This window comes from Salvelinus alpinus, chromosome 5 (assembly GCF_045679555.1).
Source record: "Salvelinus alpinus chromosome 5, SLU_Salpinus.1, whole genome shotgun sequence".
Classification (NCBI taxonomy): Eukaryota; Metazoa; Chordata; class Actinopteri; order Salmoniformes; family Salmonidae; genus Salvelinus; species Salvelinus alpinus.
This window is the reverse complement of record NC_092090.1, coordinates 7295120-7314368: the sequence shown is the minus strand read 5'-3', so window position 1 is coordinate 7314368 and position 19249 is coordinate 7295120. Positions and strand designations below refer to the sequence as shown.

The 19249-nt window shown below is 42.4% G+C and overlaps 1 protein-coding gene across 13 annotated transcripts in view; it reads right to left on the bottom strand.

Annotated features, from left to right (window-relative positions):
• The window catches only part of vps13c (vacuolar protein sorting 13 homolog C), a 229896-nt gene that overhangs the window by 196847 nt on the left and 13800 nt on the right, over nt 1-19249 (bottom strand). For 7 of the 13 annotated variants that reach the window (XR_011674951.1, XM_071400446.1, XM_071400445.1 and 4 more), the window contains exons 4-6: nt 18711-18806; nt 18183-18215; nt 995-1096 (exon numbers count right to left, since the gene is read on the bottom strand). Coding sequence is in view for 12 of the 13 variants with exons in the window: in XM_071400446.1 (XP_071256547.1) it covers nt 995-1096; nt 18183-18215; nt 18711-18806 (231 nt within the window). In the remaining variant the exon portion in view is untranslated. The remainder of the gene's footprint in view (nt 1-994; nt 1097-18182; nt 18216-18710; nt 18807-19249) is intronic. The other 6 variants (XM_071400440.1, XM_071400447.1, XM_071400442.1 and 3 more) reach the window with 1 other exon arrangement.

Genomic DNA, 19249 nt, shown 5'->3' with positions numbered 1-19249 from the left:
TGAGCAGCACAAGGTAAACAGTAGAGAGAGAGTAGTGGTCAGATTAAATACACCATCAGCAGGACAAGGTAAACAGTAGAGAGAGAGAGTAGTGGTCAGACTAAATACACCATCAGCAGGACAAGGTAAACAGTAGAGAGAGAGAGCAGTGGTCAGACTAAATACACCATCAGCAGGACAAGGTAAACAGTAGAGAGAGAGAGCAGTTGTCAGACTAAATACACCATCAGCAGGACAAGGTAAACAGTAGAGAGAGAGAGTAGTGGTCAGACTAAATACACCATCAGCAGGACAAGGTAAACAGTAGAGAGAGAGAGCAGTGGTCAGATTAAATACACCATCAGCAGCACAAGGTAAACAGTAGAGAGAGAGAGTAGTGGTCAGATTAAATACACCATCAGCAGGACAAGGTAAACAGTAGAGAGAGAGAGCAGTGGTCAGATTAAATACACCATCAGCAGGACAAGGTAAACAGTAGAGAGAGAGAGCAATGGTCAGATTAAATACACCATCAGCAGGACAAGGTAAACAGTAGAGAGAGAGAGCAGTGGTCAGATTAAATACACCATCAGCAGGACAAGGTAAACAGTAGAGAGAGAGTAGTGGTCAGACTAAATACACCATCAGCAGGACAAGGTAAACAGTAGAGAGAGAGAGAGCAGTGGTCAGATTAAATACACCATCAGCAGGACAAGGTAAACAGTAGAGAGAGAGTAGTGGTCAGACTAAATACACCATCAGCAGGACAAGGTAAACAGTAGAGAGAGAGAGTAGTGGTCAGACTAAATACACCATCAGCAGGACAAGGTAAACAGTAGAGAGAGAGAGTAGTGGTCAGACTAAATACACCATCAGCAGGACAAGGTAAACAGTAGAGAGAGAGAGCCCTAGTTTAACTCCCGTCTGCTCACCTCTGTGATGTCAGTCCACTAGTTTAACTCCCGTCTCCTCACCTCTGTGATGTCAGTCCCTAGTTTAACTCCCGTCTCCTCACCTCTGCGAGCGGCCATCAGTAGCGCCTCCTCAATGCGCTGCAGCTCCTTCTGCTTGGCCTCCTGCTGGTAACGCTCCTCCTTCGCAGCGTCATACTTTATCGCTTTGAAACAACACACCATGGACATAGTTAATAAACACAACGGGTGTTGGAATTACAATATTCATGACTTCAGGTGATGTTTGGTCCTTAAATCTCTTTGAACAAGACATCATGACAACCTAGTGGATACACACAGAACTGTTGATAGAACAAGACAACATGACAACCTAGTGGATACACACAGAACTGTTGATAGAACAAGACAACATGACAACCTAGTGGATACACACAGAACTGCTGATAGAACAAGACATCATGACAACCTAGTGGATACACACAGAACTGTTGATAGAACAAGACATCATGACAACCTAGTGGATACACACAGAACTGTTGATAGAACAAGACAACATGACAACCTAGTGGATACACACAGAACTGTTGATAGAACAAGACAACATGACAACCTAGTGGATACACACAGAACTGCTGATAGAACAAGACAACATGACTACACACAGAACTGTTGATAGAACAAGACATCATGACAACCTAGTGGATACACACAGAACTGCTGATAGAACAAGACATCATGACAACCTAGTGGATACACACAGAACTGTTGATAGAACAAGACATCATGACAACCTAGTGGATACACACAGAACTGCTGATAGAACAAGACATCATGACAACCTAGTGGATACACACAGAACTGTTGATAGAACAAGACAACATGACAACCTAGTGGATACACACAGAACTGTTGATAGAACAAGACAACATGACAACCTAGTGGATACACACAGAACTGTTGATAGAACAAGACATCATGACAACCTAGTGGATACACACAGAACTGTTGATAGAACAAGACAACATGACAACCTAGTGGATACACACAGAACTGTTGATAGAACAAGACAACATGACAACCTAGTGGATACACACAGAACTGCTGATAGAACAAGACAACATGACAACCTAGTGGATACACACAGAACTGTTGATAGAACAAGACAACATGACAACCTAGTGGATACACACAGAACTGTTGATAGAACAAGACAACATGACAACCTAGTGGATACACACAGAACTGCTGATAGAACAAGACATCATGACAACCTAGTGGATACACACAGAACTGTTGATAGAACAAGACAACATGACAACCTAGTGGATACACACAGAACTGCTGATAGAACAAGACAACATGACAACCTAGTGGGTACACACAGAACTGTTGATAGAACAAGACAACATGACAACCTAGTGGATACACACAGAACTGCTGATAGAACAAGACAACATGACAACCTAGTGGGTACACACAGAACTGCTGATAGAACAAGACAACATGACAACCTAGTGGATACACACAGAACTGTTGATAGAACAAGACAACATGACAACCTAGTGGGTACACACAGAACTGTTGATAGAACAAGACAACATGACTACACACAGAACTGTTGATAGAACAAGACAACATGACAACCTAGTGGATACACACAGAACTGCTGATAGAACAAGACAACATGACAACCTAGTGGATACACACAGAACTGTTGATAGAACAAGACAACATGACAACCTAGTGGGTACACACAGAACTGTTGATAGAACAAGACAACATGACAACCTAGTGGATACACACAGAACCGCTGATAGAACATGACAACATGACAACCTAGTGGATACACACAGAACTGTTGATAGAACAAGACAACATGACAACCTAGTGGATACACACAGAACTGCTGATAGAACAAGACAACATGACAACCTAGTGGATACACACAGAACTGTTGATAGAACAAGACAACATGACAACCTAGTGGATACACACAGAACCGCTGATAGTAACATACATACAGTACAGTTCTGGAAAACAGTTCAGTTAACCTGCTGTTGGCATTTCAACATTCAGAGCTTTAGTTGCCGGTTGGACTGTGTGGATTGAACCATGGATAGACTATAGGTTTACTTCCACTGTATGAACCCAGATTAAGTTTAGTCCTAGTTTTAAGAGGGGTGTTTTTTTGTCCAGGAAACGGTTGATCTTGGTCTGTGAAACCATCCAAAAAAAGGCCCTACACACACCTACAGTACCAGTCAAATGTTTGGACACACCTACACATTCAAGGGTTTTTCTTTATTTTTACTATATTCTACTTGTAGAATAATGGTGAAGACATCAAAACTATGAAATAACACATATGGAATCATGTAGTAACCAAAAAAGTGTTAAACAAATCAAAATATATTTTAGATTTTAGATTCTTCAAAGTAGTTTTCTCTCTCTCTCTCTCTCCGGTATATATATATATGAATGAATGAGACTGCCTTCAGGACCGTGTTCGTGTCCTTGGATAATTCAAGGTCCTTGTGTCCAGTGGTTGCCTAGCAGCACAGGTGTTTTCTCTGGCTCTGTCAGCCAAACAGATGAATATTACATCTAAAAACACCCAGTACAGGATAAGGGCTGGGCCATACGTTGTCTTTTAATAGTACACTACAAATCTTACATTTGTCACACGAGCCGAAAAACACAGGTGTAGACCTTACAGTGAAATGCTTACTTACAAGCCCCTAAACAACGATACAGTTTTAAGAAAAATACCTAAAAAAATTATTTTGAAAAAAGTACGAGATAAGAAAAACAAATAATTAAAGAGCAGCAGTGAATAACAATAGTGGGGCTTTAATACAGGGTGTTACAGTACAGAGTCAATGTGGAGGCTATATACAGGGTGTTACGGTACAGAGTCAATGTGGAGGCTATATACAGAGGGTACCGGTACAGAGTCAATGTGGAGGCTATATACAGGGTGTTATGGTACAGAGTCAATGTGGAGGCTATATACAGGGGGTACCGGTACAGAGTCAATGTGGAGGCTATATACAGGGGGTACCGGTACAGAGTCAATGTGGAGGCTATATACAGGGGTTACCGGTACAGAGTCAACGTGGAGGCTATATACAGGGGGTACCGGTACAGAGTCAATGTGGAGGCTATATACACAGGGTGTTACGGTACAGAGTCAATGTGGAGGCTATATACAGGGTGTTACGGTACAGAGTCAATGTGGAGGCTATATACAGGGTGTTACGGTACAGAGTCAATGTGGAGGCTATATACAGGGTGTTATGGTACAGAGTCAATATGGAGGCTATATACAGGGTGTTACGGTACAGAGTCAATGTGGAGACTATATACAGGGTGTTACGGTACAGAGTCAATGTGGAGGCTATATACAGGAAGTACTGGTACAGAGTCAATGTGGAGGCTATATACAAGGTGTTACGGTACAGAGTCAATGTGGAGGCTATATACAGGGTGTTACGGTACAGAGTCAATGTGGAGGCTATATACAGGTGGTACCGGTACAGAGTCAATGTGGAGGCTATATACAGGGTGTTACGGTACAGAGTCAATGTGGAGGCTATATACAGGGGGTACCGGTACAGAGTTAATGTGTCAATGTGTGGGGGCACCGATATCGAGGTAATTGAGATAATTATGTACATGTAGGTCGAGTTATTATTGCAGGTAGAGCTGTGAAAGTGGCTATGCACAGATTATAACAGAGAGTAGTAGTGGGGGGGGGGGGGGAATAGTTTACGGAGCCATTTGATTAGCTGTTCAGGAGTCTTATGGCTTGGGGGGTAGAAGCTGTTTAGAAGCCTCTTGGACCTAGACTAGGTGCTCCGGTACCGCTTGCCGTGCAGTAGCAGAGAGACAAGTCTATGACAAGGGTGGCTGGAGTCTTTGACGATTTTTAGGGCCTTCCTCTGACGCCGCCTGGTATAGAGGTCCTGGATGGTAGGAAGCTGTATGGCACTACATGTTCAAAAGTATGTGGACACCCCTTCAAATTAGTGGATTCGGCTATTTCAGCCAACCCTTCGGTGCTACTCTCCTTTTAGATGACACCAGTCTGGTTATAGACCCGGACATAGCACCGTATCAGCTGCTACTCTCCTTTTAGATGACACCAGTCTGGTTTTAGACCCGGACATAGCACCGTATCAGCTGCTACTCTCCTTTTAGATGACACCGGTCTGGTTATAGACCCGGACATAGCACCGTATCAGCTGCTACTCTACTTTTAGATGACACCAGTCTGGTTATAGACCCGGACATAGCACCGTATCAGCTGCTACTCTCCTTTAGATGACACCGGTCTGGTTATAGACCCGGACATAGCACCGTATCAGCTGCTACTCTCCTTTTAGATGACACCAGTCTGGTTTTAGACCCGGACATAGCACCGTATCAGCTGCTACTCTCCTTTTAGATGACACCAGTCTGGTTATAGACCCGGACATAGCACCGTATCAGCTGCTACTCTCCTTTTAGATGACACCAGTCTGGTTATAGACCCGGACATAGCACCGTATCAGCTGCTACTCTCCTTTTAGATGACACCAGTCTGGTTTTAGACCCGGACATAGCACCGTATCAGCTGCTACTCTCCTTTTAGATGACACCGGTCTGGTTATAGACCCGGACATAGCACCGTATCAGCTGCTACTCTACTTTTAGATGACACCAGTCTGGTTATAGACCCGGACATAGCACCGTATCAGCTGCTACTCTCCTTTAGATGACACCGGTCTGGTTATAGACCCGGACATAGCACCGTATCAGCTGCTACTCTCCTTTTAGATGACACCAGTCTGGTTTTAGACCCGGACATAGCACCGTATCAGCTGCTACTCTCCTTTTAGATGACACCAGTCTGGTTATAGACCCGGACATAGCACCGTATCAGCTGCTACTCTCCTTTTAGATGACACCAGTCTGGTTATAGACCCGGACATAGCACCGTATCAGCTGCTACTCTCCTTTTAGATGACACCAGTCTGGTTATAGACCAGGACATAGCACCGTATCAGCTGCTACTCTCCTTTTAGATGACACCGGTCTGGTTTTAGACCCGGACATAGCACCGTATCAGCTGCTACTCTCCTTTTAGATGATACCAGTCTGGTTTTAGACCCGGACATAGCACCGTATCAGCTGCTACTCTCCTTTTAGATGACACCAGTCTGGTTATAGACCCGGACATAGCACCGTATCAGCTGCTACTCTCCTTTTAGATGACACCGGTCTGGTTTTAGACCCGGACACAGCACCGTATCAGCTGCTCCTCTCCTTTTAGATGACACCTGTCTGGTTATAGACCCGGACATAGCACCGTATCAGCTGCTACTCTCCTTTTAGATGACACCGGTCTGGTTATAGACCCGGACATAGCACCGTATCAGCTGCTACTCTCCTTTTAGATGACACCGGTCTGGTTATAGACCAGGACATAGCACCGTATCAGCTGCTACTCTCCTTTTAGATGACACCGGTCTGGTTATAGACCAGGACATAGCACCGTATCAGCTGCTACTCTCCTTTTAGATGACACCGGTCTGGTTATAGACCCGGACATAGCACCGTATCAGCTGCTACTCTCCTTTTAGATGACACCAGTCTGGTTTTAGACCCGGACATAGCACCGTATCAGCTGCTACTCTCCTTTTAGATGACACCAGTCTGGTTTTAGACCCGGACATAGCACCGTATCAGCTGCTACTCTCCTTTTCGATGACACCAGTCTGGTTTTAGACCCGGACATAGCACCGTATCAGCTGCTACTCTCCTTTTAGATGACACCGGTCTGGTTATAGACCCGGACATAGCACCGTATCAGCTGCTACTCTCCTTTTAGATGACACCAGACTGGTTATAGACCCGGACATAGCACCGTATCAGCTGCTACTCTCCTTTTAGATGACACCAGTCTGGTTTTAGACCCGGACATAGCACCGTATCAGCTGCTACTCTCCTTTTAGATGACACCGGTCTGGTTATAGACCCGGACACAGCACCGTATCAGCTGCTACTCTCCTTTTAGATGACACCAGTCTGGTTTTAGACCAGGACATAGCACCGTATCAGCTGCTACTCTCCTTTTAGATGACACCGGTCTGGTTATAGACCCGGACACAGCACCGTATCAGCTGCTACTCTCCTTTTAGATGACACCAGTCTGGTTATAGACCAGGACATAGCACCGTATCAGCTGCTACTCTCCTTTTAGATGACACCAGTCTGGTTCTAGACCCGGACATAGCACCGTATCAGCTGCTACTCTCCTTTTAGATGACACCAGTCTGGTTATAGACCCGGACATAGCACCGTATCAGCTGCTACTCTCCTTTTAGATGACACCAGTCTGGTTATAGACCAGGACATAGCACCGTATCAGCTGCTACTCTCCTTTTAGATGACACCGGTCTGGTTATAGACCCGGACATAGCACCGTATCAGCTGCTACTCTCCTTTTAGATGACACCAGTCTGGTTTTAGACCCGGACATAGCACCGTATCAGCTGCTACTCTCCTTTTAGATGACACCAGTCTGGTTATAGACCCGGACATAGCACCGTATCAGCTGCTACTCTCCTTTTAGATGGCACCAGTCTGGTTATAGACCAGGACATAGCACCGTATCAGCTGCTACTCTCCTTTTAGATGACACCGGTCTGGTTATAGACCCGGACATAGCACCGTATCAGCTGCTACTCTCCTTTTAGATGACACCAGTCTGGTTATAGACCCGGACATAGCACCGTATCAGCTGCTACTCTCCTTTTAGATGATGTGTTAAATATGCATCACTGCATCCTGTAACAAGAAAGGTTGGCTGGTCCTCATTAAAAGTCCTGGAGAACATTTAATTTCTCCCGTTTTGTTTACAAATCTCTACTCCTCAAACTTCTGGCTTAGCGAACTACATTGTTGTAGTATAAAAGTCAGGAAACCCGTTCAGAGGGTTGTTTAACTCGACGTTCCTTGGGTCTACGCCGAATGAGGTAAATCCTTGTTCAGGTTTAAATGCCCCTCCATTCCTGAAATAACCTGCAGAACGCCATGCGTCTTGATTCCCTGGTGCTGCTAGGGCAGTTTAGGAGACGAATGGTGGAGTTTGTTTAATGAGAAGTGCATTTGTTTAGAAAAAATATTAAAATGTATTGTGGTATTAAATTATTTATATATATATTTTTTTAAGTTTGATTTTGAACTGTAACCCTTTAAATGAAACGTTCATGCTGAATATGTCGTCCTCAGGGAACGTTTGAAAATGAGCCCCTGGTCTTAATGGGGTCCAATGATTAAATACACGTTTTAATCACTTAAAGCATCTCTGATGCTCATCTCTAGGCATCAATAGTGTGACACTAATCTTCCCCAAATTGAATGCAATGTATACACACATTAGCATCATGTTTCTTGAGGCATATCTTTATGCAAAAAAAAAAACGTACCAGATTGACGCTTTTCAATGCTATAATGTTGGTATAATGTTACATCAGATATGAAAGAGGTCCTTTTTGAGTCGGACAAAGAGACAAAGAGAGTCCTGAACGCAGGCAGTCTCCTTCATAGAAGCACTGCTGGGACAGAGATCACTCAAAATGTTCCTGCCATGCTTTACATACATCCTTTACATAAAACAATAGCATGTAGCCTAATCTATAATCTAACAGTACATATGGTAGCATAGCTATGGCACTAAGAGTATAGTGTAGGCTATATACACAGTGTTAAATAACACGTGAAAGAGATCCAAGCCTTTTATTGCTATATGCAGAAATCCTCTATGTTCTTTGGTACACTTCTAAGTGTTGCTATGACAGAGCTTTCAAGTCCAATGAAATACTGATTCAAACTATTGAAACTCATTCATCCCTGCAGTCAGGTGTTCTCCCTTAGGACCCAGAGTCTGATTATCAAACAGTCAGGTTCCCTTAGGACCCAGTAGGGGCGGCCTACTGTCCCGAGGGGGGCGGCCTACTGTCCCGAAGGGGGGCGGCCTACTGTCCCGAAGGGGGGCGGCCTACTGTCCCGAAGGGGGGCGGCCTACTGTCCGAAGGGGGGGCGGCCTACTGTCCGAAGGGGGGGCGGCCTACTGTCCGAAGGGGGGGCGGCCTACTGTCCGAAGGGGGGGCGGCCTACTGTCCGAAGGGGGGCGGCCTACTGTCCGAAGGGGGGCGGCCTACTGTCCGAAGGGGGGCGGCCTACTGTCCGAAGGGGGGCGGCCTACTGTCCGAAGGGGGGCGGCCTACTGTCCGAAGGGGGGCGGCCTACTGTCCGAAGGGGGGCGGCCTACTGTCCGAAGGGGGGCGGCCTACTGTCCGAAGGGGGGCGGCCTACTGTCCGAAGGGGGCGGGCCTACTGTCCGAAGGGGGCGGTCTACTGCCCGAAGGGGGCGGCCTACTGCCCGAAGGGGGCAGCCTACTGTCTGAAGGGGGCAGCCTACTGTCTGAAGGGGGCAGCCTACTGTCTGAAGGGGGCAGCCTACTGCCTGAAGGGGGCAGTCTACTGTCTGAAGGGGGCAGCCTACTGTCTGAAGGGGGCAGCCTACTGTCTGAAGGGGGCAGCCTACTGTCTGAAGGGGCGGACTACTGTCTGAAGGGGGCAGCCTACTGTCTGAAGGGGGCAGCCTACTGTCTGAAGGGGGCAGCCTACTGTCTGAAGGGGGCAGACTACTGGTATGGAAGGAAAGAAAGTGGTCAAAAGAACCTTATGTAATGTCGCAATTGAATGTGAAATGACAGTGGAACTTCCCTTCAACAAATGATATCTGAATAACCTTCTTGATTAACGGAAACGTCCGGATTGTTATTTTTCATGACTCAAAACAAGACACATGAAAAAAAAACATGAGAAACGTTTAAAACTTGCAGAAAGAAGACTTGTGTTTCAGACGGAAGTATAGACCCCTTAACAAACCAAGGATGTAAAACACTACCTGTATGTTAGTAGATTAGAGCTGGTAATGGAAGTATAGACCCCTTAACAAACCAAGGATGTAAAACACTACCTGTCTGTTAGTAGATTAGAGCTGGTAATGGAAGTATAGACCCCTTAACAAACCAAGGATGTAAAACACTACCTGTCTGTTAGTAGATTAGAGCTGGTAATGGAAGTATAGACCCCTTAACTAACCAAGGATGTAAAACACTACCTGTCTGTTAGTAGATTAGAGCTGGTAATGGAAGTATAGACCCCTTAACAAACCAAGGATGTAAAACACTACCTGTCTGTTAGTAGATTAGAGCTGGTAATGGAAGTATAGACCCCTTAACAAACCAAGGATGTAAAACACTACCTGTCTGTTAGTAGATTAGAGCTGGTGTTTAATGGAAGTATAGACCCCTTAACAAACCAAGGATATAAAACACTACCTGTCTGTTAGTAGATTAGAGCTGGTGTTTAATGGAAGTATAGACCCCTTAACAAACCAAGGATGTAAAACACTACCTGTCTGTTAGTAGATTAGAGCTGGTGTTTAATGGAAGTATAGACCCCTTAACAAACCAAGGATGTAAAACACTACCTGTCTGTTAGTAGATTAGAGCTGGTGTTTAATGGAAGTATAGACCCCTTAACAAACCAAGGATGTAAAACACTACCTGTCTGTTAGTAGATTAGAGCTGGTGTTTAATGGAAGTATAGACCCCTTAACAAACCAAGGATGTAAAACACTACCTGTCTGTTAGTAGATTAGAGCTGGTAATGGAAGTATAGACCCCTTAACAAACCAAGGATGTAAAACACTACCTGTCTGTTAGTAGATTAGAGCTGGTAATGGAAGTATAGACCCCTTAACAAACCAAGGATGTAAACACTACCTGTCTGTTAGTAGATTAGAGCTGGTAATGGAAGTATAGACCCCTTAACAAACCAAGGATGTAAAACACTACCTGTCTGTTAGTAGATTAGAGCTGGTAATGGAAGTATAGACCCCTTAACAAACCAAGGATGTAAAACACTACCTGTCTGTTAGTAGATTAGAGCTGGTAATGGAAGTATAGACCCCTTAACAAACCAAGGATGTAAAACACTACCTGTCTGTTAGTAGATTAGATCTGGTAATGGAAGTATAGACCCCTTAACAAACCTAGGATGTAAAACACTACCTGTCTGTTAGTAGATTAGAGCTGGTAATGGAAGTATAGACCCCTTAACAAACCAAGGATGTAAAACACTACCTGTCTGTTAGTAGATTAGAGGTGGTAATGGAAGTATAGACCCCTTAACAAACCAAGGATGTAAACACTACCTGTCTGTTAGTAGATTAGAGCTGGTAATGGAAGTATAGACCCCTTAACAAACCAAGGATGTAAAACACTACCTGTCTGTTAGTAGATTAGAGCTGGTAATGGAAGTATAGACCCCATAACAAACCAAGGATGTAAACACTACCTGTCTGTTAGTAGATTAGAGCTGGTAATGGAAGTATAGACCCCATAACAAACCAAGGATGTAAACACTACCTGTCTGTTAGTAGATTAGAGCTGGTAATGGAAGTATAGACCCCTTAACAAACCAAGGATGTAAAACACTACCTGTCTGTTAGTAGATTAGAGCTGGTAATGGAAGTATAGACCCCTTAACAAACCAAGGATGTAAAACACTACCTGTCTGTTAGTAGATTAGAGCTGGTAATGGAAGTATAGACCCCTTAACAAACCAAGGATGTAAACACTACCTGTCTGTTAGTAGATTAGAGCTGGTAATGGAAGTATAGACCCCTTAACAAACCAAGGATGTAAACACTACCTGTCTGTTAGTAGATTAGAGCTGGTAATGGAAGTATAGACCCCTTAACAAACCAAGGATGTAAACACTACCTGTCTGTTAGTAGATTAGAGCTGGTGTTTAATGGAAGTATAGACCCCTTAACAAACCAAGGATGTAAAATACTACCTGTCTGTTAGTAGATTAGAGCTGGTAATGGAAGTATAGACCCCTTAACAAACCAAGGATGTAAAACACTACCTGTCTGTTAGTAGATTAGAGCTGGTGTTTAATGGAAGTATAGACCCCTTAACAAACCAAGGATATAAAACACTACCTGTCTGTTAGTAGATTAGAGCTGGTGTTTAATGGAAGTATAGACCCCTTAACAAACCAAGGATGTAAAACACTACCTGTCTGTTAGTAGATTAGAGCTGGTGTTTAATGGAAGTATAGACCCCTTAACAAACCAAGGATGTAAAACACTACCTGTCTGTTAGTAGATTAGAGCTGGTGTTTAATGGAAGTATAGACCCCTTAACAAACCAAGGATGTAAAACACTACCTGTCTGTTAGTAGATTAGAGCTGGTGTTTAATGGAAGTATAGACCCCTTAACAAACCAAGGATGTAAAACACTACCTGTCTGTTAGTAGATTAGAGCTGGTAATGGAAGTATAGACCCCTTAACAAACCAAGGACGTAAACACTACCTGTCTGTTAGTAGATTAGAGCTGGTAATGGAAGTATAGACCCCTTAACAAACCAAGGATGTAAAACACTACCTGTCTGTTAGTAGATTAGAGCTGGTAATGGAAGTATAGACCCCTTAACAAACCTAGGATGTAAAACACTACCTGTCTGTTAGTAGATTAGAGCTGGTAATGGAAGTATAGACCCCTTAACAAACCAAGGATGTAAAACACTACCTGTCTGTTAGTAGATTAGAGCTGGTAATGGAAGTATAGACCCCTTAACAAACCAATGATGTAAAACACTACCTGTCTGTTAGTAGATTAGAGCTGGTAATGGAAGTATAGACCCCTTAACAAACCAAGGATGTAAAACACTACCTGTATGTTAGTAGATTAGAGCTGGTAATGGAAGTATAGACCCCTTAACAAACCAAGGATGTAAAACACTACCTGTCTGTTAGTAGATTTGAGCTGGTAATGGAAGTATAGACCCCTTAACAAACCAAGGATGTAAAACACTACCTGTCTGTTAGTAGATTAGAGCTGGTGTTTAATGGAAGTATAGACCCCTTAACAAACCAAGGATGTAAAACACTACCTGTCTGTTAGTAGATTAGAGCTGGTGTTTAATGGAAGTATAGACCCCTTAACAAACCAAGGATGTAAAACACTACCTGTCTGTTAGTAGATTAGAGCTGGTGTTTAATGGAAGTATAGACCCCTTAACAAACCAAGGATGTAAAACACTACCTGTCTGTTAGTAGATTAGAGCTGGTGTTTAATGGAAGTATAGACCCCTTAACAAACCAAGGATGTAAAACACTACCTGTCTGTTAGTATATTAGAGCTGGTAATGGAAGTATAGACCCCTTAACAAACCAAGGATGTAAAACACTACCTGTCTGTTAGTAGATTAGAGCTGGTAATGGAAGTATAGACCCCTTAACAAACCAAGGATGTAAACACTACCTGTCTGTTAGTAGATTAGAGCTGGTAATGGAAGTATAGACCCCTTAACAAACCAAGGATGTAAAACACTACCTGTCTGTTAGTAGATTAGAGCTGGTAATGGAAGTATAGACCCCTTAACAAACCAAGGATGTAAAACACTACCTGTCTGTTAGTAGATTAGAGCTGGTAATGGAAGTATAGACCCCTTAACAAACCAAGGATGTAAAACACTACCTGTCTGTTAGTAGATTAGATCTGGTAATGGAAGTATAGACCCCTTAACAAACCTAGGATGTAAAACACTACCTGTCTGTTAGTAGATTAGAGCTGGTAATGGAAGTATAGACCCCTTAACAAACCAAGGATGTAAAACACTACCTGTCTGTTAGTAGATTAGAGGTGGTAATGGAAGTATAGACCCCTTAACAAACCAAGGATGTAAACACTACCTGTCTGTTAGTAGATTAGAGCTGGTAATGGAAGTATAGACCCCTTAACAAACCAAGGATGTAAAACACTACCTGTCTGTTAGTAGATTAGAGCTGGTAATGGAAGTATAGACCCCATAACAAACCAAGGATGTAAACACTACCTGTCTGTTAGTAGATTAGAGCTGGTAATGGAAGTATAGACCCCATAACAAACCAAGGATGTAAACACTACCTGTCTGTTAGTAGATTAGAGCTGGTAATGGAAGTATAGACCCCTTAACAAACCAAGGATGTAAAACACTACCTGTCTGTTAGTAGATTAGAGCTGGTAATGGAAGTATAGACCCCTTAACAAACCAAGGATGTAAAACACTACCTGTCTGTTAGTAGATTAGAGCTGGTAATGGAAGTATAGACCCCTTAACAAACCAAGGATGTAAACACTACCTGTCTGTTAGTAGATTAGAGCTGGTAATGGAAGTATAGACCCCTTAACAAACCAAGGATGTAAACACTACCTGTCTGTTAGTAGATTAGAGCTGGTAATGGAAGTATAGACCCCTTAACAAACCAAGGATGTAAACACTACCTGTCTGTTAGTAGATTAGAGCTGGTGTTTAATGGAAGTATAGACCCCTTAACAAACCAAGGATGTAAAATACTACCTGTCTGTTAGTAGATTAGAGCTGGTAATGGAAGTATAGACCCCTTAACAAACCAAGGATGTAAAACACTACCTGTCTGTTAGTAGATTAGAGCTGGTGTTTAATGGAAGTATAGACCCCTTAACAAACCAAGGATATAAAACACTACCTGTCTGTTAGTAGATTAGAGCTGGTGTTTAATGGAAGTATAGACCCCTTAACAAACCAAGGATGTAAAACACTACCTGTCTGTTAGTAGATTAGAGCTGGTGTTTAATGGAAGTATAGACCCCTTAACAAACCAAGGATGTAAAACACTACCTGTCTGTTAGTAGATTAGAGCTGGTGTTTAATGGAAGTATAGACCCCTTAACAAACCAAGGATGTAAAACACTACCTGTCTGTTAGTAGATTAGAGCTGGTGTTTAATGGAAGTATAGACCCCTTAACAAACCAAGGATGTAAAACACTACCTGTCTGTTAGTAGATTAGAGCTGGTAATGGAAGTATAGACCCCTTAACAAACCAAGGACGTAAACACTACCTGTCTGTTAGTAGATTAGAGCTGGTAATGGAAGTATAGACCCCTTAACAAACCAAGGATGTAAAACACTACCTGTCTGTTAGTAGATTAGAGCTGGTAATGGAAGTATAGACCCCTTAACAAACCTAGGATGTAAAACACTACCTGTCTGTTAGTAGATTAGAGCTGGTAATGGAAGTATAGACCCCTTAACAAACCAAGGATGTAAAACACTACCTGTCTGTTAGTAGATTAGAGCTGGTAATGGAAGTATAGACCCCTTAACAAACCAAGGATGTAAAACACTACCTGTCTGTTAGTAGATTAGAGCTGGTAATGGAAGTATAGACCCCTTAACAAACCAAGGATGTAAAACACTACCTGTATGTTAGTAGATTAGAGCTGGTAATGGAAGTATAGACCCCTTAACAAACCAAGGATGTAAAACACTACCTGTCTGTTAGTAGATTTGAGCTGGTAATGGAAGTATAGACCCCTTAACAAACCAAGGATGTAAAACACTACCTGTCTGTTAGTAGATTAGATCTGGTAATGGAAGTATAGACCCCTTAACAAACCAAGGATGTATAACACTACCTGTCTGTTAGTAGATTAGAGCTGGTGTTTAATGGAAGTATAGACCCCTTAACAAACCAAGGATGTAAAACACTACCTGTCTGTTAGTAGATTAGAGCTGGTGTTTAATGGAAGTATAGACCCCTTAACAAACCAAGGATGTAAAACACTACCTGTCTGTTAGTAGATTAGAGCTGGTGTTTAATGGAAGTATAGACCCCTTAACAAACCAAGGATGTAAAACACTACCTGTCTGTTAGTAGATTAGAGCTGGTGTTTAATGGAAGTATAGACCCCTTAACAAACCAAGGATGTAAAACACTACCTGTCTGTTAGTAGATTAGAGCTGGTAATGGAAGTATAGACCCCTTAACAAACCAAGGATGTAAAACACTACCTGTCTGTTAGTAGATTAGAGCTGGTAATGGAAGTATAGACCCCTTAACAAACCAAGGATGTAAACACTACCTGTCTGTTAGTAGATTAGAGCTGGTAATGGAAGTATAGACCCCTTAACAAACCAAGGATGTAAAACACTACCTGTCTGTTAGTAGATTAGAGCTGGTAATGGAAGTATAGACCCCTTAACAAACCAAGGATTTAAAACACTACCTGTCTGTTAGTAGATTAGAGCTGGTAATGGAAGTATAGACCCCTTAACAAACCAAGGATTTAAAACACTACCTGTCTGTTAGTAGATTAGAGCTGGTAATGGAAGTATAGACCCCTTAACAAACCAAGGATGTAAAACACTACCTGTCTGTTAGTAGATTAGAGCTGGTAATGGAAGTATAGACCCCTTAACAAACCAAGGATGTAAAACACTACCTGTCTGTTAGTAGATTAGAGCTGGTAATGGAAGTATAGACCCCATAACAAACCAAGGATGTAAACACTACCTGTCTGTTAGTAGATTAGAGCTGGTAATGGAAGTATAGACCCCATAACAAACCAAGGATGTAAACACTACCTGTCTGTTAGTAGATTAGAGCTGGTAATGGAAGTATAGACCCCTTAACAAACCAAGGATGTAAACACTACCTGTCTGTTAGTAGATTAGAGCTGGTAATGGAAGTATAGACCCCTTAACAAACCAAGGATGTAAAACACTACCTGTCTGTTAGTAGATTAGAGCTGGTAATGGAAGTATAGACCCCTTAACAAACCAAGGATTTAAAACACTACCTGTCTGTTAGTAGATTAGAGCTGGTAATAGAAGTCTAGAGCCCTTAACAAACCAAGGATGTAAAACACTACCTGTCTGTTAGTAGATTAGAGCTGGTGTTTAATGGAAGTATAGACCCCTTAACAAACCAAGGATGTAAAACACTACCTGTCTGTTAGTAGATTAGAGCTGGTGTTTAATGGAAGTATAGACCCCTTAACAAACCAAGGACGTAAAACACTACCTGTCTGTTAGTAGATTAGAGCTGGTAATGGAAGTATAGACCCCTTAACAAACCAAGGATGTAAAACACTACCTGTCTGTTAGTAGATTAGAGCTGGTAATGGAAGTATAGACCCCTTAACAAACCAAGGATGTAAAACACTACCTGTCTGTTAGTAGATTAGAGCTGGTAATGGAAGTATAGACCCCATAACAAACCAAGGATGTAAAACACTACCTGTCTGTTAGTAGATTAGAGCTGGTAATGGAAGTATAGACCCCATAACAAACCAAGGATGTAAAACACTACCTGTCTGTTAGTAGATTAGAGCTGGTAATGGAAGTATAGACCCCATAACAAACCAAGGATGTAAAACACTACCTGTCTGTTAGTAGATTAGAGCTGGTGTTTAATGGAAGTATAGACCCCTTAACAAACCAAGGATGTAAAACACTACCTGTCTGTTAGTAGATTAGAGCTGGTAATGGAAGTATAGACCCCTTAACAAACCAAGGATGTAAAACACTACCTGTCTGTTAGTAGATTAGAGCTGGTAATGGAAGTATAGACCCCTTAACAAACCAAGGATGTAAACACTACCTGTCTGTTAGTAGATTAGAGCTGGTAATGGAAGTATAGACCCCATAACAAACCAAGGATGTAAAACACTACCTGTCTGTTAGTAGATTAGAGCTGGTGTTTAATGGAAGTCTAGACCCCTTAACAAACCAAGGATGTAAACACTACCTGTCTGTTAGTAGAGCTGGTGTTTAATGGAAGTCTACAAATCAGAGGGCAGATAAAGACTAACAGATATACAGGTACAGTATATAACTGTCATTGTGTCAGTATCCGACTTAACTCTTCATTTGATTTTGTAGACAAAAGTAAATCAAAAATGCGTTCTCAAGACAAAAACCTTGCCATCAAAACAGGTCCCCCCCAAAAAAACAGTCTGGAAAAGCTCAGAAGATTCCAGAATAAACCCACAATACAAACCATTGTAATACTACACACGACAGTACCAGTGTTAAATCATCAAGCTGAAACCACTAGCGGTATAGTCTGGTTCTGGGGAGATACTGGTCGTGCAGGCTTTTATTCTAACCCATCACTACTGATTTAAATAAAATCACATGAAGGTATTTCAGTCTGGGCCATGATTCGCTGATTCGGTCGTGTTACTGCAGGGCTGGAACGAAAGCCTGCACACCCAGAAGCTCTCGAGGACAGGAGTTGGAGAACCCAGTGTTAAACAAAGGAGAAAGAGAACATCCACAGACTACAGAGAGAGAGAGACTTGATTGGTCTCAGTCCACCACCCTGAACCCAGACTAGAGGATCCTCTTACCATTGTATGGACATGTACGTAACTGAGACACAGCTGAAACACAGATAGCGCCATTGAAATATAGCTTCCTAAGGAGCTTTGATGGCTGGAGGCCACAGTAACTCATTATAGTACAGGACAGTATTACAGTGGCATAACAGTCTACAGGACAGTATTACAGTGTCATAACAGTCTACAGGACAATATTACAGTGTCATAACAGTCTACAGGACAGTATTACAGTGGCATAACAGTCTACAGGACAGTATTACAGTGTCATAACATTCTACAGGACAGCATTACAGTGTCACAAGTCTTATAATCAAGTGTTACAAATCTCAAAGAGTGTTGTTATGAATCAATTCATGAGACTGGCATGTACTAGGGCTAGATGTAGGCCAACACTGAATCATTTGGAATCATTTATAGTCATTTATAATCATTTGGAATCATTTATAGTCATTTATAATCATTTGGAATCATTTGGAATCATTTGGAATCATTTGGAGCCACAGAACAGAAAGATAGAGGGTATAAAAGGATCCTTACTTGCTCCAGGAACCACCAGCAGATACAGACCATCTAACGTTGCAACTACAGCATCACTGTACAAGTTCTTCCAAGGGATCTTCAATGTCAGCTTTCCTGAAAAACAACAAGATCCTCAAGTCAACGGGAAGTCAAGAGGATTTCAAAGGGAAGTCAACGGGAAGTCAACGGGAAGTCAAGAGGATTTCAAAGGGAAGTCAACGGGAAGTCAACGGGAAGTCAAGAGGATGTCAAAGGGAAGTCAACGGGAAGTCAACGGGAAGTCAAGAGGATGTCAAAGGGAAGTCAACGGGAAGTCAACGGGAAGTCAAGAGGATGTCAAAGGGAGGTCAAGAGGATTTCAACGGGAAGTCAACGAGAAGGCAACGGGAAGTCAACGAGAAGTCAAGAGGATGCAATAACATCTGAGTTATTTAACAACCTTACCTCATGGTATTCTGTATTGTCTAACTACAATACCATCTGAGTTATTTAATAACCTTACCTCATGGTATTCTGTATTGTCTAACTACAATAACATCTGAGTTATTTAACAGCCT